At 36.5% G+C, this 27707-nt stretch overlaps 5 protein-coding genes across 5 annotated transcripts; 2 read left to right on the top strand and 3 right to left on the bottom strand.

Annotated features, from left to right (window-relative positions):
* Positions 1 to 1225: 1225 nt before the first annotated feature.
* Positions 1226 to 2322, bottom strand: LOC144652939 (QRFP-like peptide receptor). Its single transcript, XM_078512831.1, has one exon. The coding sequence runs from the start codon at positions 2298 to 2300 to the stop codon at positions 1245 to 1247; it is 1056 nt and encodes a 351-aa protein (XP_078368957.1). The 5' UTR covers positions 2301 to 2322; the 3' UTR covers positions 1226 to 1244.
* Positions 2323 to 3723: 1401 nt separating this feature from the next.
* LOC144654217 (QRFP-like peptide receptor) lies at positions 3724 to 6438 on the bottom strand. Its single transcript, XM_078514303.1, has one exon. It carries the CDS (start codon positions 4928 to 4930, stop codon positions 3962 to 3964), a length of 969 nt encoding a protein of 322 aa, XP_078370429.1. The 5' UTR covers positions 4931 to 6438; the 3' UTR covers positions 3724 to 3961.
* A 1173-nt stretch (positions 6439 to 7611) lies between these two features.
* LOC144655416 (neuronal pentraxin-1-like) lies at positions 7612 to 9837 on the bottom strand. Its single transcript, XM_078515677.1, has 3 exons — positions 9223 to 9837; positions 8477 to 8711; positions 7612 to 8098 (listed from the first exon to the last, which is right to left on the bottom strand). The coding sequence occupies exons 1-3, from the start codon at positions 9407 to 9409 to the stop codon at positions 7714 to 7716; spliced, it is 807 nt and encodes a 268-aa protein (XP_078371803.1). The 5' UTR covers positions 9410 to 9837; the 3' UTR covers positions 7612 to 7713.
* Positions 9838 to 16532: 6695 nt separating this feature from the next.
* Positions 16533 to 17668, top strand: LOC144655633 (neuropeptide FF receptor 2-like). The gene has a single exon (XM_078515918.1). The coding sequence runs from the start codon at positions 16554 to 16556 to the stop codon at positions 17637 to 17639; it is 1086 nt and encodes a 361-aa protein (XP_078372044.1). The 5' UTR covers positions 16533 to 16553; the 3' UTR covers positions 17640 to 17668.
* Positions 17669 to 20384: 2716 nt separating this feature from the next.
* LOC144654045 (neuromedin-K receptor-like) lies at positions 20385 to 23297 on the top strand. The gene is made up of 2 exons (XM_078514159.1): positions 20385 to 20453; positions 22242 to 23297. Exon 2 carries the CDS (start codon positions 22254 to 22256, stop codon positions 23295 to 23297), a length of 1044 nt encoding a protein of 347 aa, XP_078370285.1. The 5' UTR covers positions 20385 to 20453; positions 22242 to 22253.
* Positions 23298 to 27707: the final 4410 nt, after the last annotated feature.

Here is a 27707-nt window from a genome sequence, read left to right as displayed (position 1 = left end):
TAGAAAATGGATATTGCCGAATAAATCCTAAAAGCCTTCTGGGCAATCGTATTTTCCGGTAAAAGGTGTTGAAGCAGAAGTTAAATTAGTCGCGTTGTATTTAATAAAAGCAGCACTGTGGTGGCACATTGGTATAACTGAAGTAAAATCCCATACCACTTTGTAATCCACATGTTATTCTGATTTTCATTCACAGTTCTTTCAAATGGTTTTCCCATTAAACTTTTCAAAAACGTTCACGAATAAAGCGGAGAAGAAATGCAAGCTGTATTATTAGCCATTCGTTGACATTAAAGGACATAGTTAATAAGGAAGAGACCAGTATGCTAATAAATATTTTTGGAAAAAAAAGAAAATGAAATAAATGAGTTAGTGACAAAAATAGCAGGGGTTAAAAGATTGCAACTATCATATGGCAGAAGGGAAACGAAACGTCCATGTACTTATTTAGAGACAAAGGAGTTGTTTTTATTTGTTTTTAGTCCTTTCTTTGTGTAAAATTCATCTACAATGGTGGTCTAATTTGACAAAAACTCTTGCTGAGATAACTTTTATTTGTTTCAGGTGAATTACTGCTTATTTGGTCTCAAAGAAGTTTAAACAAAAAAATAAGAGTGTTAAGTTAATGGACACAGATGGTTTCGCTATAATGTTTTTAACGTTCATAACACCCTTTATACCATGCCAAAGAAAATACAGCCAATCAGAATACAGGAAAGCCATTGTATATTCGACGGTATTCAACCCAACCTTCCCATCGTGCGCTGCGATCTTATTCTCGATGAAATTAAGTAAACGTATTTTCTATGGCATGGTATAAAATAGTTACACAACACTTTCTCGTGGTAAACTATGGAATATCCCACTTGTCACTTGTATTTTCTTCGTATACACACTCGCCTAAAGGCTCGTGTGTATACCGAGAAAATACAAGTGACTCGTGCGATATTCCATAGTATACCACTCGAAAGCGTTGTATAACTAGTATGAACAATATATAGCTATATCCTTTGAAACTTTAAAAATCGATTTTTTATGATTCGACCATCTTAATTAGTGCTGGGGAACATTTTATTCCGAAATTCAAGAGATTTGGATATAACAATGATCAGACGTTTTCTATAATAATTATACTTTGAAGAAACTCACGTGAAATGTTTCAAAAGCTTTTCTGTTATTCAAGTGTCATTTAATGGGCTTTCAGTTTTTGCGATTTACCTTCTTTTTTGTCCTTAATCTTACATTTATCTTGATAAGGTCTGCCTATATTTTATCAGTTCTGGTAGGGAAATGTTTTCTTGATGCAGTGAAACATGACAACACGAACAGCATTTACCGAGTGAAAAAGGACAAAGCGTCTGTAAAGCGTTTCGAAAATTAGTACTAAGTGAAAATAAAATGACTGGATTAATAGCTGTGCTAAGCAATGGAAGAAGAAAATTAAAAAGACCTCGAATGAACTTGCACTTGTCTATGCTATGAAGTTTAAGTAATGTCATTTCGAGAACCAAATATATGCCAAAAAGAGAAATACAAACGAAGTACGCTACAACAACTGATTTAAATATCTTCATTACGTTTTTAGTCTGCGTTCTTCTCTTTGCTTGAGAGTTAGCATCGTTCGTATCGTTTGATTCTGGTTGCTGTCTTGTTTTTAAAGCGTGCATAATACGAGAATAAAAAATGATTATTGCAGTCAGTGGAACAACGGTATATATGGCCGCAGAAGTTGTGTAGTAGATAAACATCGCCAAACTATTGCAGTCAACGGCTCTGCAGAATGTTTCGGGACCGACTTCTTCAAGCGTGGAACAAAAGAGGAGGGGGATACAATGCGCTATCGGTATCAACCACGTTGCAAACAACAAAGCTGCTCTTACTTTTGGTGTTATCAGCGTCGCTTTGAAGGGAAATACAATAGCGATGAATCTTTCGACAGCGATCAACACCAGGCTTAATATCGAAACTGTGTAAGACATAATTCTAAAATACAGTCCTACTTTGCAACTAACAGTTGGCAGAGGACCTAGGAGTAAACTTTCACTGCCTTTTCTCATCTCTTCAATGAAGTATAACGGCCAAGTGGTGAGACTGGAGAGAAAATCAGAAACAGCCATATTGACATAGAAGAAGTTGGTGCTTCTTCTAAGGCTTGGCGTTTTGTACACTGTGGAAATCACCAGAATGTTACCAATAAAAGCTGCTGAGCTTATAATAGCCATGGCCGTTGTGATGGAAATAAAAACGGCGTACGGGCAGGATGGATATTCAATGCGATCGATGAGAGTAGAGTTGTTCATTTTGACGGTTCTTGTTAACGTTCCGTCTTTGGATCCAAGCTACTTTAGCAGTGTCTCAATGAACAATGTTATTTTTCGTCGGAAAAATGTCCTTTCACTATTTTGTAAAGGCTCTTTTATCATTGTTAGCTACAAGCTACAAAGATGGCTTAAAATGTGTTATGCGTTGTCTGTAAATGTAAACACAGAGCATCCATTAAGTGTGCTCGCTTTTTTTAATTGACTTTAGTTGTGAGAATTTGGCGGTAAATCAAAAAAAAAATGTTCCTTCGTTTGTCGATGATTTCCTATTACCTTTTTGCTGGATAAGGTTTCGCTATTGTTAGGATAATTAATAAGAACGACTCTTTGTTATTCACAGGTTAAATGGTGTCGTAGTTTGATAATAATAGTCATAATAGCTCCATACGCCACTTTGTCATTGGCACTTATGGTGCAAGGGAATAAAAAAGATTTCGAACATTTTAAAACGACCTCTTAAGAAGACTGACACTTAAAATGATCACACCATCCTGCTTCTAAAAAGGCCTGATGGCGTTTATTTGTTTTTTGTTTTATCTTAAGTGTGACCACCTGCAGTCCCGTTTGACATATAGCAAGATGAAAGGGATTTCTTTCTGGAGCTTCTGGAATAAAAATATTTTGTGCTAGTTTTCACAGAAAATAGCTTTTGCCAAACAAATCAATGCTCTAGTGCTCTCCACAACGGCATTTTTCTGTTAAAGGCTTCATTGAAGGCGTTACATTGCCACACTATGATGGCTTATATACAAAGAAATTAAATGAAACTACCGCTAGCATGCATCTATAAGATTGTAATTGTGGCCTTTTTTTATGTAAAATGAACATTGCAAAACCATTTATTAAAAATGGACATAGTCTTCTCCTCAACCGTATTTTCTGATTAAAGGTTTCAGGACAGGAGGCGTCAAATTAATGGCATTGTTTTCAAAAATGAAACATTATGATGAAAATCCCCCAGCGCAGTAATCCAGTTTTCATTTATCAGATATTTGTTTTCATTTTCGATATGAAGGTTTTCTTGAACAAACGGTGCATGTGTTGTTAGGCCGAAACTTTTAATTTACCTCTTACACGATTGCGTTTAAAAGCTGTTCAAATTTTGCCAGAGTTATTGATGTAAAAACCCGAAAAAGGGTTTAAAGGATACAACTACCATATGGAAGTATAAAGATCTTAAATAGAAAATTGTTTTTATTTTTATATAAAAAAAAAGAAAAAAAAGAAATAAAAAAAAAATTAAGAGAAAAAAAAAAAAAAAAAAAAAGGGGTAAAAAAAAATAATAAATAAAATTATAAAAAAAATTTTTTTTTTTTTAAAAAATTTTTTAATATTTTTTTAAAAAAAAATTAAAAAAAAAAAAAAAAAAAAAAAAAAATAAAAATTAATTAATATGTTTTCCTAAAAAAATTTTTTTTTTTTTTTTTTTTTTTTTTTTTCATAAAAGAATACAATATATGAAACTGTATAATATATGACTTGTGAGACAATGATTATAATTATACATTTTGCCTTCGTGACGTAATTTTTCCAAGGCAACATGTTTTCGCAAGATTTTCTGCTTTTGGTATTTATTGCGCTTTACGTTTTCACCATTTTTTGTTCCTTCGTCCTTATCTTTACATTTCACGGCTCTTGATCAGGTGTGCCTATATGTCACTAGTTCTGGTAGGGAAATATCTTCTCGGTGCAGAGAAACATGACAACATGAACGGCATTTATAATTACCGAGTGAAAAAGGAAACAGCGTCTGCAGAGCGTGGTGAAAATTAGTACTAAGTGAAAATAAAATGACTGGATTAATAGCTGTGCTAAGTAATGGGAGGAGAAAATCAAAAAGACCTCGAATAAGGTTGCACTTGTCTGTGTTATGAAGTTCAGGTAATGTCATGTCTAGAACTGAATATATCCCAAACAAACAAATGCATACAAAATACGCTACAACAACTGATTTAAATATTTTCAGTACGTTTCTGATCTGCTTGCTTCTTCTTTGCTGAGAGTTAGTATCGTTCGCATCGGTTAAATCTGGTTGCTGTCTTCTTTTTAAAGCGCGCATAATACGAGAATAAATAATGATAATTGCAATCAACGGTGTAACGTTATATATGGCCACAGAAGTTATGTAGTAGATCACTAACAAAGTATTCAGTCCAGATCTGCAGAATGTTTGTAGACCGATTTCTTCAAGCCTGGAATAATAGAACGTAGGAATACAATGCGCTATTGGTATCAACCACGTTGCAAACAACAAAGCTGCTCTTACTTTTGGTGTTATCAGCGTCGCTTTCAAAGGAAATACAATAGCGACGAATCTGTCGACAGCAATCAACACCAGGCTTAAAATCGATACTGCAAAAGAGACAATTCTTAAATACGTTCCTAGTTTGCAACTAAAAGTTGCCAGAGAACCTTGGAGTAGACTTCCACTGCTTGTAATGACCTCGCCAGTAAGGTACAACGGCCAGGTGGCGAGACTGGCAAGAAAATCAGAAACCGCCATGTTGACGTAATAGTAGTTGGTGCTCGTTCTAAGGTTTGGAGTTTTGTACACTGCGACAATCACCAAAATGTTACCAATAAAGGCTGCTGTGCTGATAAAAGCCATGGCCGTTGTGAATGAAACAGAGACGGCGTACGGGCAGGACGGATTTCAGTGGGATCGCGGATGTGAGTGGAGTTGTTCATTGTGAAGGTTTGTTAACGTTCCATCTGGGTTTGATCCAACCTATTTTAGCTTTTTTTTTCTTTGATTATTGAAACTGCAAGCTATAAAGATGGCTAAAAATCTGCTCTATGTTTTCTGCGTAAGGTAAACACACAGTATCAATTAAGTCCGTTCGTTTTTTTTTTGACGTTAGATCTGATAATTTTGCGGTAAATACAGAAGAAATTCGCCTGCTGATGATTTTCTGTGTTCTTATTACCTGTCTGCTGGACAATATTTCGATATTGTTTGGAGAATAAATAGGTACAAGGCACTTTTATTTCTTATGCGTCGCAGTTTGACAATACCCACATTGTCAGTCACATTTATCGGGATATAAGGGAGTAAATTGGATGTCAAATCCTTTCAAAGAGATCTTTAAGAAGGACTGACGCTTAAAAAAATGACCATATGCCATCTTGCTTTAGTAAAAGCTTGATGGCGTTTATTTGTTTAACGTTGAGTTTGACCACCTGTAGTCTGTAATTATTTGACATGCAGGAAATGTAATTTCTGACGTTTAAATGAATAAATTAGTCAGAAAGTAATATCTTGACGGCACTATTGAGACTGGTTCGCGGGATGTTATGGGATGCATGTGTAGGTATAAATAGGTTTTTGGCGGTTGATTTAGGTCATTCTAGGTCGTCAGTCCTCGTCTTCGCTTGCTTTTCTTTTTTCTTTAAAGTTTTGTTTGTACAGCTTTTGTAAATAGTCTATTGTAAAATGTTCTAGCTTATTTAATTGTTCCCTTTTCTCGGGATCTCGTGCTGCTGCATTAGATGAGGGATACGTTTCCACATATTTTTGGCCACATCTAAAGGATGTTTTTTTTCTAGTTTTTCGTATCTGGCGTAGCACACACCTTAATACTTTTAGAACCAACTGTTGTTTTTTGCAAGATGGTAATCAGGGTACATTCAGATGCACTGTATTAGGATACATTTTACATCAGCTCAGATGACTGGCTGACGCATCCTCAATAAACTCTTCATATTGAATGTCTCGTGTTAGTGTTTCAGAATGGATTTCGTTAGTGCTTCTGGCAAAAAACGGTTTGTATTCACAGAAATAGTTATCGCTAAATAAATTGCACTAGTGCTTTTCTCGACAGAATTTTTCGGTTGAAGAACCCAAGTCGTTGCATTTCAAAGAGTGTGTTTTAAGATGCCACTCGATGATGGCTAAAAATAGATGCTAAAAATCTCCCCTAGCAATTTTTATTTGCAATCCACACGGTCAACATATATTTTCGTTTTGGATAAGAAGTTTTTCTTGAACAAATTAAATTCAGATAATCATATTTTTAGCTTTACCGAAATTCAATCTTTTTCTCACTCTAAGTACGCTTCTAAGGCAACAAAACTCTACAACAGGACTTTTACTTATGTAATATAAGCGGTTGATAGCCCTCCTGGGTTTATAAATTTTTTTCAACGTACGAAGTTCTTCTTCTGTTTTGATGCAGTATAAAAAAATGTCTTTTTTTTTTTTTAAATTGGCCCTTCTGTTATACGATTGTTGACTTTCAGTTCCATTTGCACAACACGAAAATCCAAAACCAAACTTTACGACTTTGAATGGAAGAAATTTTAAATTTTAAACCTTATTCTTGCATTGCAAGTGACGTCCTAATTGTGTTGGCAGGCACAAAAAATCTCTAATTGGCTTGTCTGATTTGTTCTTGCGATTTCGCCGGCTAGTCGTTATTTGAATTTCTTGGGATTGGTTCGTAGTTAATCAGCTAATCAGGTGTGAAAAAAACGTTAAGTTTAGCAAAGGGATCAAGAAGGGAAGGGAGTTTTTGAATGATGAATCCATCGGTGACTAAATAGACTGTCTACAGCCCTCTATTTTTCTCGTGTTTTTTCGATCGATGAGCGCGCGGTGAGAACGGCGAAAGAACTGGACTAAAGAACCCGGCTACAAAGATCTACAAGATCGTGGATGCTGGGTCAACTTATTGTTTGCGTGTATTATTTTAAATTGTAAGTCGATCAAAGTTATCATTTGTTTAAAGGGGAAGTATCATCAACATTAAATGCTACTTGAAATCCAATAAAGGTGTTGGTATAAATTGGAAATCCACTTACAGTACAGTGGCCTGGGCTGGGTTGTTCGAAAGACGATTAACGCTAACTCAGGATTAAAAGATGATCAAGATTTTAATTTCTCTTGTTTTAAAGGGTTTCCCAAAGCTAATATTTTGTTAAGTTTGAGATTGGTCCATGTCAAAACTGTTGGACAGAAAATATTAACAGAAAACCTCAACGAAATTATATAAAATTGAAATCAAAATTCACGCTAATCCTGGATTAGCTTAATATCTTGAACAACCAGGCCCTTGCCTTTATAAAATGTAAGTTGTAATTGTCGAAAAATTGTTTGAAAGTGGTGTGGCTACGGACTGGTAGGAAAACAATTGGCCTAAAATGAAAAAGTCGGGCCGACGTTTTCAAGTTTGACAGTTAAACTTTGAAGAAATTTTTTTTTTACAAACCATTAATCACAGTTTATTCACATCTTAGAGAATTAATTTATGCCTTTATGTTTGTTTAAAGTTTTTTTGTTGATCAGTGAGTACACCCTCATAATTCTAGCATAGTGAACACAAAAACTTAGAAAACTTCTCAAGATGCTCTCACTTTAATCATCATTTATTTCCATTTGCTTGCTATAAACACTCAGGGGATTGAGGTGGAGTCAACCACTTGCACTCCGCCGTGAACAGCAGTTTTGAACTGAGACCACCTGGTGACTGATCCTTTTCTGACGCGACAGGAGTTGTGCTGGGCTACAACAGCACCACGCGAAAGAACTGTGTCCCACACATTGACTTCTGTCAGCTCGCCAACGAAAGCTTCATCTGGATCGAAGTCTCCAGCAAGCTTGATTTGATCTTGTCCGAGAACCACGGAACCTCCTTGTTGAATCGTGTACCCCGCTTTGAGGCCCATGCCATTGGCCACCATCTTACCATCCATGAAAAGCTGGTATTCTCCACCGGAGTTTTTCCAGATGAAACAAATGTGATGAAAGTTACCATCTTCCATGTTGACGTCGGTATCCCTATAAAGAGAAAAATATTAATTGTATTTTATGGTATTTTGGCAATGAAATTTGGAAGCACATACAGAATGCATGTACAGAAACGGTAAACTTCGAGAAAAAAATCGGCAAAGAAAAGTTGGAGTGAGTGAAAGGTGCCCCTGGGGAAAGAGTCTTACCAGGCCAGTTCCAAACAGCTATCTGAATACTGCCTCCTGCATGTCCTGATTGAGCAGAAAAGTTCTTTGTATTCCCTTTGTATTATTTTTTCCCCGCAGTTTCGCGTTTCCCTCACCCCCACTAACTGCTCCTAGGTCTCCGAGAATGGATTTTATCCGTACTTACATAAGCTTCTGGTACTTATTATTGCTGAATACCGTAAATAAAGCTTATACAAACCTTATTTCTCCATTGACCATCACTCGTAGCGTAGGGGAGGTGCACAAAGTCAACTCGTTGTGTGATACGGAAACTCCGTAACTGAAAGGGCACTGAAACTTCTTACTGGAGTCGTTTGGATTGTCCTTTGCAAAGAAACACAACGTAACTGCCTTGAGACCATTCCCAAAGGCGTTTTCTTTCAACGCGTAATTTTTGTTAGTGCGTTCTGGAAACACCATTCGGTATTCTGAAACTGACAGCATTGTTTAATGTTATTATATAACATCTACTGATACAGAAGGCCATTAAATGCCCCCTTACTCTACATTTACTATGATTTCTATTCCTAAGAGTAACTGTTTACATTAACTAGCCAAATTTCATCGATAACTTTACCCGAGATTATAAATTCTCGAAAATAATTAGGAAATGAAATTCATCACTAGAAGAACAAATCGCAATTAATTAGTTTACCAGGCGTTGCTATGTTTCCCTTGAAACCCTAATTCAAATTAAACCACTCATATCTACTAAACAACTCCCTCCTTTTTTTAAGATCTTCTGGCTTCTTCGCATGGTTGCCTTGAAAACATTGTTAATCTGAAGACTGTTAAAAATAAAACGGTGTTTAATTTCGCTTATGTTTTGAAAGAAGGGTCTGGCTTAATGCTAATTTAGTTGCCCTTGGCCACTGACTAGGCCATCTTTACACACTCAGAAAGAAGCATAAAATTACTCGAATTACGTTACGCTTGCAAACTTACATTGATTAGGAGTGCAGAGTTTGTTTAACGGTCCACTTTGCATTCCTCCTGTTGCAAAAGAATCCATCGATGGAACGAGGATCAGGGCGAAAAGGAACACAGCAACCCAGAACAGCTTCATGCGTTTAAATTCCAGTAACTTCAAAATCAAAAACAAAATGTTTATGATGAAAATGAAAGACTGCATGAAGGCATATTTAAGTAGAGCGCTGAAAACTCATTGCAAATTCTGAAGAAATATTTAAAGGGACTGTGTCAGGAATTTTAGTGGAATTAAGGCATGGGAAAATGACCATCAAGCTCAGTGAAATATAAAAATAACCTCTTAAAACAGTGAAGGAGCATTTCAATATCACAGCAAATACAAAAGAAGGAACGGATGGCCAAAAGTGACGAAGATTGAAACGGATTGCGATATGAGTTTTTGAAATGTTGTTGGGCTGAACAGTTTCCAAAGTTACTCTCGTTTGCTTGTAACTTTAAAATTTTAACGCCCGGGAGACAAATTCGGTTTCAATGAAGCTACGGTTTTCTCATTTAGATCGATAGAAGTAATTACCTTGCAAACATTAGGATTCATAGCGAGTATTTGGCAAAACTAAATAAAATAAACTTCACTCACCCGTGACACAGTCCCTTTAACTCAATATGGCGTGAGCAAGAACTGGGAAAACATTTTTTTTTAAGTTGAAACTGATGTCTACTTACAATTTTGCTGGCAATTGTTCTACTAGTAAAGGAGCAGTTCGCTGATTAAAATTTCAGCTGCTGTCAAACCTCGCGGATGGAACTATATCAAATCTTCAAACGACCAAACGGTGAGCTAAAAGCCGAAAAAACTCAAATTTATAGCTGCCAAAATTACTGACACGCCTTTGAAGGCGTCACAGAATATTTTCATACATTCTCCAATTTCCCCCCGAGAGATGATCTTGTTAGCACTTCTGTTTAAGTCACTACAATAGTAAGATCCAATTTAATATAATGTGTCAGAGTGTTACAGTTCATAAATTATATGATGATGTAACTTTTCAAAAGCTATTACGAGTGCTTGATGTATTGACCTCGCTATCGCTCGGTCAATACATCAAGGCCGAGGTCTGAGATTCCCCTGTAATGACCTCACTCTCGGTTAATAAGTAGTATGTGTTTGTGCTTTCACCTGTTATTATGCTTTTTGCGCATCAACCCTTTCAAAGCACTCGTAATAGCTTTTGAAAAGTTACATCATCATATAATTTATGAACTGTAACACTCTGACACATTATATTAAATTGGATCTTACTATTGTAGTGACTTAAACAGAAGTGCTAACAAGATCATCTCTCGGGGGGAAATTGGAGAATGTATGAAAATATTCTGTGACGCCTTCAAAGGCGTGTCAGTAATTTTGGCAGCTATAAATTTGAGTTTTTTCGGCTTTTAGCTCACCGTTTGGTCGTTTGAAGATTTGATATAGTTCCATCCGCGAGGTTTGACAGCAGCTGAAATTTTAATCAGCGAACTGCTCCTTTACTAGTAGAACAATTGCCAGCAAAATTGTAAGTAGACATCAGTTTCAACTTAAAAAAAAATGTTTTCCCAGTTCTTGCTCACGCCATATTGAGTTAAAGGGACTGTGTCACGGGTGAGTGAAGTTTATTTTATTTAGTTTTGCCAAATACTCGCTATGAATCCTAATGTTTGCAAGGTAATTACTTTTATCGATCTAAATGAGAAAACCGTAGCTTCATTGAAACCGAATTTGTCTCCCGGGCGTTAAAATTTTAAAGTTACAAGCAAACGAGAGTAACTTTGGAAACTGTTCAGCCCAACAACATTTCAAAAACTCATATCGCAATCCGTTTCAATCTTCGTCACTTTTGGCCATCCGTTCCTTCTTTTGTATTTGCTGTGATATTGAAATGCTCCTTCACTGTTTTAAGAGGTTATTTTTATATTTCACTGAGCTTGATGGTCATTTTCCCATGCCTTAATTCCACTAAAATTCCTGACACAGTCCCTTTAAATATTTCTTCAGAATTTGCAATGAGTTTTCAGCGCTCTACTTAAATATGCCTTCATGCAGTCTTTCATTTTCATCATAAACATTTTGTTTTTGATTTTGAAGTTACTGGAATTTAAACGCATGAAGCTGTTCTGGGTTGCTGTGTTCCTTTTCGCCCTGATCCTCGTTCCATCGATGGATTCTTTTGCAACAGGAGGAATGCAAAGTGGACCGTTAAACAAACTCTGCACTCCTAATCAATGTAAGTTTGCAAGCGTAACGTAATTCGAGTAATTTTATGCTTCTTTCTGAGTGTGTAAAGATGGCCTAGTCAGTGGCCAAGGGCAACTAAATTAGCATTAAGCCAGACCCTTCTTTCAAAACATAAGCGAAAAACGCTGTCTCGTGTTTGATATATTACATCCTCGTAGTAAAATGCTGTCAGACTTACAAATAACGTAAAAAAAAGAATAAAAGCAGGAAAACAATAGTTCTAAAACAAAGCAAATATTGTCATGTTTTTTTTACACCGAGGTAAACCCAAATATTTCTACACCTAAGCCGGAATCCTTCGACTGTTGACAATAATAAATTTGTCAGCTTATAGTCGGAGCCATCACCAAATTAAGCCCGGGGGGGGGGGGGGGGACTCGCACATGAAGTGACGGGGATGCTCGTCGTCTCGCTTTCGGATTTATTTCGGTCTCGCTTAGGGTGTTCCGGGCAAAACGCCCAAAACGCCAATATTTTTAGCCATAATGGTCTCGTTTAGGGTTACACACCAGGAAATATACAAATATAAACTCCATTCTTAGTTTTTTGGTATCGTTTAGGGGTCAAGAAAAGCTTGAGCCACACCCAGATTGGTCTCTTTTCGGGGTTCTTTTCAAAATTTCCGACGAGCATCCCCGTCCGTTTCATGTGGGAGTCCCCCCCCCCCGAGAAATTAAGTCCATCTGAACGTTTTTTGACGGTTGACAGTAAAAGCTGCACACACCACACATACCAGCTTAAAGGTTTTATGACACTTTGCACTAAGTTGACTGTTGTTGTCTGTTGTTGACAGTGAAAAGAACTTATTGGTATTTTTGACAGTTTAAAATTTTCACCGTTTGCTTGAAGTCCAACCCTTTTGAGAACTTCATTTGAAAACAAACACTTATTTTAAAAGGGGACGTCAAATAGCCCACATCTTTTTATCGAGCGGATACTGGAGTTTTCAGCAAAATTGTGATGATTTATGAAAGTTACTCTTGCGTTCTATTTACATAACGAATTAAGCGATGATATATAAAATAGCCACCCCTAGTTGTTAATTAAAAGCGACTAAACTTAGAGCCTGATCTCATGCTGGATGTAGAATTTGTACCGGAATCAAATGAAACAGTTGCAAAATGCTCTCGGTTGGGCCTATTGTTTCTCAACGTGAAAATGAAATACATGTGTATCGTTTTTACACACAACAATGTATTTGAGAATGTCTCATAAAAGCAAAAAAATGATAGAAAGACTTTCACGATAACTGAGGTAAGTAGTTCAATTACGTTAATGGTGTTGCTTAATAAGAGTTTAATAAAGCTTTCTGGGATAACATAAATGTTTTCCAAGTACAGGGATAATTTGCTTTTCAATGGGTTTGACAATCTTGCCTGTCGATGTGTTGATTTGCCAACCACAGAGCAATCAGCTGTAAAAATAGCAAGTCATTTTTTTAAACTGGGAGAAAATTTGAATAACAAAGAGAACTTATCGTACTTTTTATACTTAATATTGCTATTTCAGTAAAACTTTTGGTCAACGCAAAGCAACATAGAATAAAATCTACAACGGGAAAAAATAGACTTTTTGTTTTGTTTGAATAATTTCAACAATGGTGCCATGTTACTTCCGAAAGAAATTAGATAAAAATCTTCATCGTGAATTTTATGAAAAACCCAATAATTATCTTTGTTTGAACTCCATTCTCTTAGTTGGAAACATGACAAGAAATTTTTATCACATCAGTTTTAACACCTTCATTAAAAAGCAATCTGATATGCAAATCTCTCGAGGCAAAATCAACCCTTAAATAATTTGTTCAATCGAAGTACAGACGTGTACGCGCTGTCTTCTAAAGAACGTGTTTCGTCTTGTTAACCGCTTACGGACTTCTACAGAGACCAAGACCTAACGACTGAGCTAAAACAAGTAAGTAACTGTACTTTTAATTTAATTTACTTATCAACTGCAGTAACCAAAATGGGTTGTTAAATGGATACGTTTTTCATCCACACGGACAAAATGAAATTATTTAATAAAACAATCATATCGCGCAGTTTCTGAACGATACTCGGTACTGTTGTAGTATATCGTTTTTTACCTTTCCGGACTGTGTCAGAATAGCAACAACTGAACGAAAAATAACAAAAACTTGCATGATTCAAAAGACTTAAAAAAGCGAACCGTAAATGACACTTGAAATAATCGACAGCATCACTGACAAGTTTGTTTACAATTAAAACATTGCAAAGATTGTCTCCCGCTATCTTTTGATTAACGATCCTTTCCAGTTGCTTAAAATTCGAACAAGAACTGCCATGATTGTCTTTAGTCATAATTGTTATTATTTCCCTACTTGGGTTTAAATAAACTCAGTCCCTTGTCCTTCTCTGCTCCAACGTACCGTTGTTGTCAAACTGTTCTTCATTTGTTGTTAGATTTTTTTCGCTTTTCTAACCGTTATCTCACGTTCAACTTGAACTAAAAATGTGGAAGTATGTTTTACAGAAACTCCACGAACAAATTAATATGCGTTTAGTCAAGAAAGTCACAATTAGGTCAAATAGGCCTGTGCGTATTAGCGTTAGATAGTCATTAAAAACAAATTCCTGCTATTTGTAAACCAAAAGCATGAAAAATAAATTTTGTTTTTTAATGCTAATTTAAGTTTATCAAATGCAAAACTCAAATACTCCTTGAAAGAAGCAGGTGTTTACTCGTTTCTTTGAAATGATGTTTCAATCATATACTTGTCATTGTTTTCTTTGGGTGTTTTGCAATACTCGTGAACTTTTAAAATGCCTTAGCATTTGAAATTTTCGCAATGATTTTGAAACCACCCATAGAGTGCGATAAAATTAAAACGAAAAAATATACGAAACAAGTAATGATATGGCCAATTTTAATTCTTTAACTCTTTAAAAAGGTTTTGTGTAATTAGACTGTAATTAGTTGGGCCGTTTTTTACCTCAACTCAATTAAAAAAAATTATGCATACCAAAAAGAGTATTGTTTAATTAAGTCTGCTCTTCTAAAGCCAAATAAAAGCATCACAGTTGCTGGAGAAGAACGCCATACTCATCAGATCATTGTCATTTCTTGCCAGCTAGTTTAAAAAGAATACTATCGAGAATTTATAGTCTCTGCTGTTGTGGCTGGATTCAAAGTTATTTACGTAACGAAACTTAAGGTCGCGGGGGACACCTTAGGCTCATCATTATGCATTTATTTAAAGCGTATGCACGAAGTACAACGACTCACATCGACAACTTTACGAGATATTTATGACTGGAGAAAAATATGGGCGCGTGCGCGTGATTTGTAAAAAATCCCTGTTTCTTTGATATTTTAACCAATTTAAAACAACACTTAGCGATATACGTTCATATAGATTGTAGGAAGTCTTTGAGCTTATTTTGATTTATATTTGACTATTTCTGTAACTAGTGTACTCAGAGTAATCACAAAAATATTCGGCATAAACAATCGTGTCCTTTTTGAAAACGCATTGTTCTCACCATAAAAGCGTGGAATATAATTACCATAATTACATCTCTCCTTGGCAAAATGATCGTATTTAGGTCGGGACACCTTCGGAAATATCAAAGTTTGGACTTTTCCGACAATTTTGTGGCAGAGAATACAGCGCGGATACAGAACTTCATGACTTGCCACTGCAGATAGGTAAACTATGAATACTGTAGTGTGTCATAACAGAAGCGGAATTTTAAAAGAGCGCTTTTAGAAAGAGGTAGAAGACATTAAATTCAAATTTGCGCACTTAAACCGCCATAACTTGCTGGCAAACTTTAAATTAAAAAATCCGCTTCTGTTATGACACTCTAGAGGTATTGACTGATTAGTTTTTGTCAAAATCGCAGTGTGCTGTCTTCTACTCGTTCCGCAAACTCTGCCACAAAATCATGTTTTTCCCAATTTGGCACTAACGAGGCTATAACATCACCGTAAAATGCAATCTACCAAATAAAAGATCACATTCATAGTCTTTCATCATTTCTGTATGTCTCTGTAAATTTTGAGCTTAATCGCACCCATAACAGCCGAGAAATAAGCGTTTTAAAAGGTGCAGGTCAAGCAAAATTTCCCTTCATGAATTTATTCATGCTGTTGGTATCCCCCGCGACCTTAACCCAAGTCAGAGGATCGAAAGATTTTGTTCAAACACAGCTGAGAGAATATTACTGCATGGGGTTATTAAATAAGGCACTTGATACAAAAGACCACCTAAAAAACGTTTATTACCAAGTAAATAATTAATAAGCATTAGAAAAATGAGAAAAAAAAAATGTCAACATTCTCCAAAATTTTTAACCTGACGCTGTGGCTAACACCCAAACCCATTCTACTCACGGTTTGCACGGGACTTATCCTGACGCCATTTTTGGGCATTAAAGACAAAACATTTCATGAATCTAAATGAATTGTTCTGAAAACATCTTTGTTTTGCTGCTTTTGAATGACACGCTAGTTTCTCTACGTACTTTGTTGCAGCGTTTCGTCCCTGCCAATGGACTCTTCATAGACCTCTCTGCTTTTTGGCAAACTCGTTGAGCATCGCTCTCAAAGTCCTGTTTGCAAGCATGTTAAAATGGTAGCATTTACTTTGTTATATATTTTTAAATTTTTTTTAAACCGTATACGTATCCAGTTGAAATTAAAAGCCTGAATTTTTTCATCAAAGGGACGAGGAGTAAAATTTTGTATAGGTGGCTAATTTGGTTCGTGTCCATGTATTTGTTTTTTATTCTAATTACCTTTTAGACTTGTGGTTAATTGTTGAGACGTAAGTTCTCCACCGATTGGGGCAATCCAATAAACACCAATCCCCCCACCAACCCCGCCCCCCCCCCCAAAAAAAGGAAAGAAAAACTCTTTCCAGTGTCATTAAAGATGTGGTTATCAGTACAGAAATTGCACTTATTTCATTAAGTCCTGTGCTTACGTTACGTAATTAAAGCTCAGTTTGTTCTGACAAGGAATGATTCTCGTTAAATTTCTTAACAGGTGTACAACTTGAAATTGCACCGCGTCTTATACCAAATACTACAACTCTGGAAAGGAAATCATGAATAATTCTACGGCGCCAACACCGGATAACTTCAATCAGGAACCACCTTGTTCTCAAACGGTTTCTACGCTGTTTATAGTGGCTTTATCCATTATAACTTTAGCAGCGTTCATTGGCAACATTCTTGTAATAGTATCCTTTCTGAAAACCCCAAGCCTTCGAACCAGCACCAACTACTACATGGTAAACATGGCGATCTCCGATCTCTTTTGCGCCTGTTTCAACTGGCCGCTATATGCAACTGAAGGGATGTTGACAAGTCGAGTATTCATCACAGAGCCTATGGCGACGGTTGTATGCAAACTAGGAATGTACTTTAGAGGAATATCACAAGTTGTTTCCGTCTTAAGCTTGGTCCTGATCGCCGTGGACAGATACGTCGCCATTGTTTTCCCTATGAAGATGACCATGTTACGCCGAAAAAGAGCTCGACTAGCCTTGGCATTGTTAACATGGATCATACCAATTACCTCGGGATTTCCTTTCTTTCATTACACCGAAATTGTCAAAGAAGGCGATCAGACATTTTGCAGAACTACGTGGAGCAAATCAATGAACACTATTTACAACGGTGTTGGATTCGTCATATTTTACTGCGCTCCGTTTATTACAATGGTGATCCTTTACACTCGGACTGTAAAAGCGTTAGGGAAGCGACCAAACAATGCTACACTAAAATTGCAAAATCATCTAAGTAATAAGAGGCAAAGGAACAACCAGAGGATTGTGAAGATATTGATTTCGATTGTTGCAGCGTTTTTTATTTGCTGGACTCCACTTTGCGTTTATCTGGCTTTAAAAATGTTTCATCCAGCGCTCATTGCTAAAGATAAATGCAGGCTATTTCTAGCATTGTTTTTCTATGTTTTTCCATCTTTTAGCACCGCAATTAATCCTTTCATTCTCTTTCTGTTCAGTACAAATTATCGTCAGGCGTTAAAGAGTTGGTGCCTTCATCTATGTAACCATGATCATTTACTTAACACGGAAAGAAATATGACTGCAACATCGCATATCGGCAACCATGACACAATTGAGCTACGCCAGATTACAGAAGGGACACAAGGAAGGCCTTCGAAGTAATTTAAGTTTTTTTCCTTATATTATTTTTTTTTAGCAAGCAGTATAAATGCATGGTCGAGTCAGGGGACTCGCTTCTTTGCTCTCTCTATTATACCCCAATAATTTTTTCAACGGCTACTTTGTGACCTGACGTTATATTTAGAGGGGTCCTAGACCCGCACGCATTGGTACTTTATAAGATGCGCTTAGTGGCAGTTTAAACCGTTTTCATCATCAAAACAATCTCAGAAGAACATTTAAGAATAGACTCAAAACTATGAAGAATAAAAGAAAACAACTTTTTTCGGTGGAGAGTTTATGGGCAAATGCCTGAAATGAATTATCTGCATTGAAGTATTAATTAGACAGCAGGCGTTGTTTTGTTTTTTGTTTTTGTTACGTTTAATGATTGCTTTGGTTAAATTAATGTAAATATTTAAATAAAACAAGTAAATTTTTAATTACAAATTCTTAGCCAATAAACAGAATAAAAATGCACTGCAATCTCGCGTTTATTGACATCTCTCTCAGTTATTAATCAAACTTTAAATGATATCATGGCGTAAATGCAGAATTAAATAAAGCTTATAGCAGGGGGGTAACTACCAAGAGGCAAGACGAGGCACTTGCCTCGTCTAGAGTTTTTACCCAAAATTAAAAACAAAATATGTTTAATGGGAAAAAAATCCCAAGTGAAACAAGATTGAGTTTTCCCAAGAAATACGTCATTAAAAATGTATCTAAAAGAGTTTCGGAGCTTCTAGATTTCAAAATTTTTTCCGGGAGGTCCTGCCGCCAGAACCCCTAGCAAGATCTAGTGTCGCCTATGGCAAAGGTCTGGTTACGGCTCTCAATAGTCAGGGAATCTAAGCCATCTTGTTATGGAAGTACGCGAATATAATTGGTTTGTTCATTGTTTTCCACTCGCTGATAGAACACGATCGTGAGCCCGTTGCTCTTTATAGGGACAAATGTTGACATAAAATTACATACAAATGTAGCTTTTGGTCTGCAATCCTTTAGAGTGTCTACTAAAACAAATAGACTACTCGCCCTCTTTTTCTATGATCGATAGTCAACTCGGCTGCGCCTCGTTGACTATTCGCTCATTTAAATAGAAAAACTAACTGGGGACGACCGCTTTTAGGCTTGGCTAAAAAGAATACAGAACGTGATCAAGTAAGAAACACTTCCTTGATGCACCACCATTAAAAGTAAACGAATGTCAAAATTAATATCTTGAGCTTGATCTAGATGAAACTCAGGCTAACTCAAAATCAATTCAATCTTATTTTATATACCGTATTTTCTCGATTAAACGCCGGGCCCCCAATAAACGCCGGGTCTCCGAGCAGATTTGTAAGTAAGCCTTCCAGGCATTTATTTGAGGTGTAATATGGTTTAGGTATGATGGCAAATTACGTTCATGTCGCAAATAATGATTTAAAACCCTTGTTTAATAAAAATTTTGCTTCCATAAACTGCGCCATTCAAATAAACGCCGGATCCACGGAGCCAAGTTTGAAATAGACGCCGGGGGCGTTTAATTGAGAAAATACGGTATCCCTGACTCCTATTTGTTTCGTAATTTTAAAGATTATTGAAGTAACTGTTTCATTCTTTAAATTACATAAATCCTCACAGACTCCACCCCTATGCCTTCGTCATTTCGAACAACTAAATTTCGCGCAAAGCTGGTGTAAAAATGAATTCGAAGCAATGTAATTTGTAAAGCGAAATATCTTTGCGACAAGGCATGCAGAAAAATCATTGAAGGGTGGCGGGGGGGGGGGGGGGGAGATTTTGTCGCCTATAACTTCGATCCGCCTTGATTTGAAACAGTACCTCACTGACAAAATCAATTTAAGATAATTTATTTGAATCGATTAATGTAAGGGTACATTAATATCAATAAACACTCATCGTGTTCTGTTGTAGATCTGCGAATTTGATAGGTTCTCTCATCTTTTACCACTCGCTGATAGATTACGACCCACACTCAAGTTACCCTTGGGTGGGGGTAAATAATTGTTTTTTTTTATATACCGGCCCCCCAACTAAATTTAAAAAAAAAACGTGTAAAAAAAAAAATGCTTTAACCTTTTTTCATTATAAAAAGTAATCAGGTAAATCCTGACATTGTAGAATTTTGACTGCCATCCTATATAATAGTTTGTGCGAAAACGACTCGCCTTTGTTTTCTATGAGCAGCTGCGCATCGTCGATTACTCCCTCACAAAAACTCGGGCACGTTATTCAGTCCATTCGGAGGACCTGTGTTTTGTTTTCTTCTTTTTGTTTTAGGATTTGCTTAAAACAAAATAATAGAGCATACTTTGAAAGTAAAATATGCTTTCCATTTCCAGATAACGGAGTAAAGAATACAATAATTATCGAGTAATGCTCAGTAATTAGTATGCTAATTTTGCTTGTTTTTGTTTACAGAAAACATCTTAATTTCTCAAACTTCCTGTTTTTTTTTGGTTATCTCAGCCGGGAGAACCGTGCTGTTAACTAGATAACGGCATAAAAACGTATTGGACAAGGTTTGTCAGACCGGAGCAATCAACTATAGTACTTCCTGATACCTAAAACAAAGTACTTGCAGACAGTGGTCTCTCAACCAATCAAGAGCAAGGGAAAAATATACGTAAAAATAATAAAGGCTATTTGTCATCAACAACGAGAGTTGCTTATTATTTTAATTTTAAGTTTGCAATTTAAAAGAACTCCACGTCTAAAACTTCCTGTTTTCTTCTCCCTTGTTCGCCTTCACGGCGAAACGAAAGAAACCAGAAGATGGTCCAGATCGGGAATTTCTAACTTCCTTGCACTGTAAGTTTACAGTTCTAGATAGTTCTGAATCCTTATTGCCTAGTTCTGGATCCTTATCCTTCTGTACTTACTAAACATTATCATATACATGCCAAGATATAAGAAATAGTGGTTGCCCAATAATTAGCGCGCTTGACTTTGGATCCTGCTGTCCTCTATCTGATTCAAGCGTCTTTTGTTTTTTTTTTTTGTTTTCTTTTTTTTTTTTTTCCCCTCCCCCCCCCCCTTTATTTTTTTTTTTTTTCCCCTTTTTTTTTTTAAATTGAAGTGTAATTACGAGAAGGGAGAAAAAAAAAGTGACAAATCCTTCCCCAAAAATTTTTTTTTTTTTTAAATTTTTTTCTCCCCAAAAAATTTTAAAAGCGCCCACCAATATATTTTTAAAAAAAAAAAATTTTTTATAAAACAAAAAAAAATTAATAAACCCTAGGAACCGTTATGTATCGAACTTTGAACTGTGAAAATTAAAACCTTATCTTTGCAGTACTTTTCTTATTTTTTGCATATTTCTGTCGTTTGACTGCGGTGGATATCCACCCAGGAGCTTAGTGGTCCACATTCAGTTAGGGCAACCTGAAAAACAAAAATGCTGGAGTAGCCTGCGATGGACTAGCATCCCATGCATGGAGGGTTAGAAATACTTCAACAGTATTGTAATCGCTTCATGCTTCGGAACCGCGTTGTGCCGGGCAATTTTGGACCGTAAGCTTCGAATATTTAACAATTAACCTCGTTGAAATTGTGTTCATATAGTTGTCACTTAGATCGTATTGTTGTTTCAGCTAACTGAGCCTGAATATTGATCGGCGCAGTTTCGCTTGTTTTTCATTGACTCTTTAGACCTTGAATTTTCATTTTTATATTAAAGTTGAGAGAGGTCTTTATTTATACAACACATGGAAAACAATTACCAAAATTAGCCTGACCGGTCGCTACTCGTCAAATGTCAGTCATTATATAAAAGAAATTATAAGAACTATGCCGCTTAGCTTAATACACTTTTTGTCGGTGACAGATCTTATTTTAATAGGTAAATAGAATGTAGCTTGAACTGCGTTTTTTTATCATCAGAAAAAATGTCTTTCTTTTTTAGCATTATCTTTATTTCTCAATGTATTACACTGAATATTACTTAATACTTGGAAGATTATTGATTATGTTTAAATAAGGTGATAATACTTTTTGGTATAAAGATGAATTACAGTTTTTTTTATTAAGATATGTATATGTAAATACATGACGAACAAGTCAATTTTGTCGTTGAATTATGACGTTCGCAATCGGTAAATGAATATATTCAGAATTCTTTTTGTCCGGTTCAAAATAACTTTAATGCATCTTGATTAAAAGTTAAATAATTCTTTCCGTTGTTTGTGTTTTATCTCACAGTTGGATCAAATACGTTTCAAAAAACTTAATTAAAAATTCCATCTATATACATGTATAAGGTTTAATTGTAAAGCAACTTATATTTAAACGACTAAAGACAAATATGCAAACTAGAATTTTTTTTAATGTTATTTGAACCACAGAGAAAAGCATTCCCTGTCCGGGAGAGAAGTAGCTGTCTTGTATGGTTAACCGCTTTCAAAGTTAGGACAGTTAGACAGAGAAGGCACTGAGAAATGTGATGTCCGAGCTAGACCCTTGTGGCACAGTATTTACGTCTCTCAGACATATTACCACAATTGCCATATAGTACACGGCGTGTCTAATCATACCGACTCTGATATCAATTCTCATCTCAGTTGTCTTAAGCTAAACAAGTATCATTTATGATTTTGGCAGCACTGAAATACCATGAACAATTCTTCACTTCAACCTACGGATATCTACAATCATGAACGTCCTTGCCCTGACGTGGTTTCCACGCTGTTTACAGTTCTTCTATCTACAGTAAGCCTAGCTGCTTTTATTGGCAACATCCTTGTCATAGTATCCTTTGTAAAGACCCAAAGCCTGAGAACGAGTACCAACTATTACATAGTCAACATGGCGGTGTCCGATCTCTTTTGCGCCTGTTTTAACTGGCCGCTTTATGCAACTGAAGGGATGCTGTCAAGTAAAGTATTCATCACCGAACCTGCGGCTTCAGTTGTATGCAAACTAGGACTGTGCTTTAGAGTAATATCACAAGTTGTGTCCCTCTTGAGCTTGGTCCTCATCGCTGTGGACAGATATGTCGCCATTGTGTTTCCTTTGAAGATGACGATTTTAGATCAAGGAACACCTCGTGTTATTTTATCACTGTTTACATGGATCATACCACTTTTTTGTTGTTTCCCTTATTTTCTTTACGCTAAGGTTGTGCAAGTGAAAAATCAAACATTCTGCAGAGTAGTTTGGGATAAATCAGCACACACAATTTTCAACGCTGTTGGTTTTGTTATATTTTACTGCGCTCCATTCATTGCAATGGTTATCCTTTACACTCGCATTGTAAAGGCACTAAGAAAAAGGCCGAGAAATAACGAAGTTCGAAGGAACAACCGAAGACAAAAACAGCACCAGAAGATAACAAAAATATTGATATCTATCGTTGCGGCGTTTTTTATCTGCTGGACTCCACTTTGCATTTATCTGTCTTTGAAAATGTTTCATCCTACATTGTTTGTTAAAGATAGATGCACTATACTCACAGGTTTGTTTTTCTATGTTTTTCCATCTTTCAGTACAGCTATTAACCCAGTTATTCTGTTCACGTTCAGTTCAAATTATCGTCACGCTTTGAAAACCTTGAGTCTTCATCTCTGTGACATTTTTAAATGTCGTTCATTGCATTTGTCTGGAAATAGGATTGCATCTTTTCAAACAGACAATGTTGACGTGATAGAGCTTCGCTAGATTTTAAAGAGAGATATACATCTATTATAATGAGATTTTGATCGTAACTGTCTGGCTCAAGCCTTCCCTTTTGCTTATTGTGGCAAGTGCATCTCGAGGAAAGAAGAAACAGGGAATTGTTTACATTAGCTTCCTCATACAACGAGTTTTTCAAACCGGTCAGTGTAAAACGCAGACTGCGGACTGCAGACTGCAGACTGCGGACCAAGGGTAAAATGCAGACCTCGGGTTTAGTAACGAAATATGATTCACAAAGCCATTTTTCCTGCCTGCTCCACCTAAGAGTGAACAACACGTGATGCAAAGAACATAATCTGACATTGCGTATTAAAAATGGTTATCAAAACTTTGACAAAATGCACGTCAGACGAAGTTTCGCACGAGCCATCATAAAATTTGCCTAAGTTGAAGTAGTGATAAATACATTTATTTAAAAAGTACAAATCGTAAGCGAGCCGTTAACATGATCTGGCTGTGTCGGCTTCGATTGCAACTGGCCCAGCTAAAAGTGAATATTCCTAAAAGATCTGTAAGCCGTTCATTTTAATTCAGTTTATAAACTCAGAAGACTTGAGACTTAAGTTAAAGTGTCACAAAAATCTTGAAAATGCCTTAGCAGTATCAAAAAGTTAAATTTGATAAAATTTGTATGGGCAAAAAATTTATTTATCGCCAGTTTATTTTCGTGATCACTCATGTGAAACCTTGACTGACGAACATTCCTTCGAACTTTGGAGCCGGCGATGTAAAATGGCACTGTGACTCAAATTTCATTTACTTTACTTTAGGTCTGCATTGTACCCCTAGTCTGCAGTCTGCGGTCTGCATTTTACCCTTAGTCTGCATTTTACCCCTAGTGCGCAGTTTTCATTTTACACTGACCGTCCGTAAAACTTTAAAATACGTTTTTGCTGCCTGTAAAAACAACGCTTTTTTCTAGAACAAGGACATACCAGGGCTGTACCTAGGATTTTTTGTCTGCGGGGGCAAACTCTGCTAAACTCTGCTGCGGGGCAAACTCCAATATAGCTACAAGAAATGGCCCAGCAAAATTAAACACTTTGTTGGAAATTTAGTTTTCCTGGCGGGGGCAACTGCAAGGAAAACCCAGGCTCAGATATTTACCTTAATAAAGACATAAAGGTTCAGTAATTCATAAGTATTTAGGAAAAGGCAAAGAATGCTAGTAAACTTAGTATTATAAATACTTTATATGATATTAAATGTACAAGTACATATTGAAAAACGTGAATAAATAATTAAATAAAGGAGTACATGTCATACTTTTACTTCCCTTTTAAGTTATCGGTTAAAATTTTACGCTGTCAAGTACAGTTTTCGAGACTTGAATTTTGAGCCCTCTCGGATAATCAGATAAACTACAGATAAAACCCGCGAGAAAGAACCTAACATTTAAGAACCTGTTAGGCTAAAATTTGCAAATTAGATACCATTCTTATAAGAACCTTTTTAGCCTAAAATTTGAAAACAGGTTCTTATTTTCTAAAATTGATTAAATATGTTTACTTTTGGGAAAAATATAATAAGTCACCATTATGGATCATCTTTGGAGATACGTAACCTTGAAGCCTTATTAAGAAAAAGGCCGAATACCACTAAAATCTCTATTAAACGACATTGAAAGTTTTTCCTCAGAAATTAAGAACCTTTTAAGAACCTAATTAGCCTAAGTTTGTGTTAATAGCCATTTTTGTAAGAACCTGTTTAGGCTAATCTGAAAAACAATAGGTTCTTACTCGCGGAAATTACTGTATTTGTTCAGTTATCATGTTTAACTCTTAGATCGTATCGATGAAGATCGTTTGCTCCACGTGTCACGTGAAAGAACCAGTGAATAATTAGCACTTAATGACTGGTCCCGACGGAAACAGTTAATTTTGTTTCCCAAGAATCACAAACATTGAGATTCGAAGAAAACAAACTTTACTGGTTTCCGGAGGGACCAGTCATTAAGTGATTTGTTATATAGCACAATTAATTTTTTTGGTAACAGTTTTTTGGTAACGGTTACCCTCTGACGACTTAGACTTTGCAATGTTGCCCGCCCAGAGTCTTTTTTCGGCAAAACGTTTTTCAGTTTTTTTATTTCGACATCGCCGAGCTTGCAGTTGCAGGACGCGTGTCACATATGAACCTAGTAAATGGCCGAGCTCATCACGAGTCTCTCGTAGCTCAGTTGGTTAGAGCGCCCAACCGCTATCTGGGAGGCCATGGGTTCGATTCCCGTCGTCGACTTAAATTTTTCTTTGTCCCACGCTCGTGAAACATTTCATCTTTATCAATGTTGGGAAAAAATTCTAACTTTTTAACAATATCAGCTATAAAGACGGTAAACTGGTACCAAGTGACACGGGGCTGAAAATGGGATGGTGGCGAAATAACGAAAGAAGTTATTCAACGATTTTCTAATCTGGTGCTGGCTGAGGGGTCCTGGTCGTTAGGGAGCACCTTTCATTTAATTAATTAGGTTTTTCACTGTAGTTGTGTGACACGCCTTCTACAACAAACTTTGACAATGTTAGGTCGAAATTTATCATCAATACAAGGACAGACGCATAAAAAACTGTTGTCAATTTGTTTTTTTACGATAACAAAATGGTCCAAACTAATTTTCAAACTGAATTGCAAAATTCAAAATATGGAAGATGCGATTGCCGCACCGCCGCATAATCTGAATTTCATCGCTGTAATAGGGAGAATCACAGGCTCGTAAACCCCGGGTCGTAAATGAAAGGTTAAGTAAGAATACGGCCAGAAATACACGGTAAAATTCAAATTGCTTAACTAACCTTTAATCCAGTCAAGTCAAGAAGGAATCGCCCCGTAGATTTCGGTTGGGAATTTCTGTTCGGAAAGAATGTGCTGCACTTGAAGATTACTCAAACAACCCGACATTAAGGTTTCTTCCAATGTCGGAATTTTGGCACGACCTTGAGAGCCTAAAGGACTGGTAATGGTGCAAAAGATGCAAACAGTATGCAGAACACAAATTTCCCTTGGGAAAGTCCCAACCGAGAAAAGGAACTACCTTCTCAGAAGTTTCGTTCCTTCCGCACCTTTTCAAGTAGAACGAACCAAATTGTCGTTAGGTGTTAACCATTTGCCAAAATAAACCGGTTGGAATGCCCATCAAATAATGCTATAGTAAATGTTTTTCCAAAATGAGCAAACCGATCGACAGAAAGAAGTGTGAGACAGATTGTGCTTACCATTCAGCTATAATTGAGTATCCGGTTATTGGTTTCGCTTGCCGGGAGAATGGAAGCAGGAGAAATTCTGGTACAGAATTTTCCGACGATTCCTGCCAACCGGAATAAAAGGACCACAATAAAATGTAATCAACAATTTCCGAACGGATCCCCCTGAAAGTTACTCCTCCATTTGATTTCCAGGGAATTTCCGGGATTTTTGGTTAAACGGTAAACACCCATGCTCCATTTACATCTCAAACGGTTTGACGGAATTTTATTTTAAACTGTAAGGGGTCATGAATGGTCCCTCAAAATGTCGCTGTGCTCGCATGCTCGCAAATGGTCGCAAAGACCATTTGATACCCCTACTGTAAGCAACCCAGTGCCGAGTATTAATTGGATCATTGCCTTGTTCGCAGTTATTAAGTTTATGCGATTGGTTGAATACCGGGTACCGTTCTGGTTTTCTTAAAGTTACTTACCTAACGTACGTACGTACGTACGTACTCACTCACTTACTTACTTACTTACTTGCTTTTTTTTTTCTTTTTTTTATCAATAGTTATTAAATCGTTTGTTCTGAAAGGAGAACAGAAGATACCGTAAAACTTCATTAACGTACTACCGTTGATTGGTAAATGTGCGACCGTTACGAACTAAATCTAATCGTACGGGAGTTGTATTCGGAAGGGCGTATTATCCAAAGGGTTTTCCCGTCTGAGACGTTTCTGTTTTTGGACAGGCGGGGGTTGCATGAAATATTGGTTGGCTGTTTATCGGGATTTTACGGTACTTCCTGTCTGAGAAAAGGCAGGAGATCGTTCCTAGGGAGACAACCATCAAAAGTGTGACTGGGTGATCGTTGCACGTCTGTTTAACGGAATTAATATTTCTAGATGATACCATTTAGGGTATTCAAAGCAAAAACAAGTACCCTTAAGGTAATGTCGATACGTTCAATGTATTATGCTGGGTAAAATGACAGGGAACTATCATGACTATCGCTGCAACGAATGGTAAAACTGTCAGTCAATGACGAAATTGGAACCACGCTCACGAAACGAGACACTGGTAGCATTATTTTTAGATACTTCTTTGAAAAATGTGCGACGACTACCCCGTCATATTTTCAAAGGAGGTCTCCGGGTAATTGAGAGAATGAGCTCTTAGGACCAACAGTGTCAGGGATTGTCTTTAA

Source organism: Oculina patagonica, chromosome 5 (assembly GCF_052425735.1).
Source record: "Oculina patagonica isolate OP01 chromosome 5, crgOcupat, whole genome shotgun sequence".
Classification (NCBI taxonomy): Eukaryota; Metazoa; Cnidaria; class Anthozoa; order Scleractinia; family Oculinidae; genus Oculina; species Oculina patagonica.
The sequence above is the reverse complement of the archived record's forward strand: the minus strand, read 5'-3'. Positions and strand labels throughout refer to the sequence as shown.

What these genes read in the sequence shown, in the direction of transcription:
- LOC144652939 (XM_078512831.1), bottom strand. Translation starts at nt 2,300, where the DNA reads ATGAACAACTCTACTCTCATCGATCGCATTGAATATCCATCCTGCCCG.
- LOC144654217 (XM_078514303.1), bottom strand. Translation starts at nt 4,930, where the DNA reads ATGGCTTTTATCAGCACAGCAGCCTTTATTGGTAACATTTTGGTGATT.
- LOC144655416 (XM_078515677.1), bottom strand. Translation starts at nt 9,409, where the DNA reads ATGCAGTCTTTCATTTTCATCATAAACATTTTGTTTTTGATTTTGAAG. An exon ending in ACTCTGCACTCCTAATCAAT is followed by an intron (nt 8,712 to 9,222) that starts GTAAGTTTGCAA and finishes CAATGCTGTCAG; the next exon opens with TTTCAGAATACCGAATGGTG. An exon ending in ATGGTCAATGGAGAAATAAG is followed by an intron (nt 8,099 to 8,476) that starts GTTTGTATAAGC and finishes TTCTCTTTATAG; the next exon opens with GGATACCGACGTCAACATGG.
- LOC144655633 (XM_078515918.1), top strand. Translation starts at nt 16,554, where the DNA reads ATGAATAATTCTACGGCGCCAACACCGGATAACTTCAATCAGGAACCA.
- LOC144654045 (XM_078514159.1), top strand. Translation starts at nt 22,254, where the DNA reads ATGAACAATTCTTCACTTCAACCTACGGATATCTACAATCATGAACGT.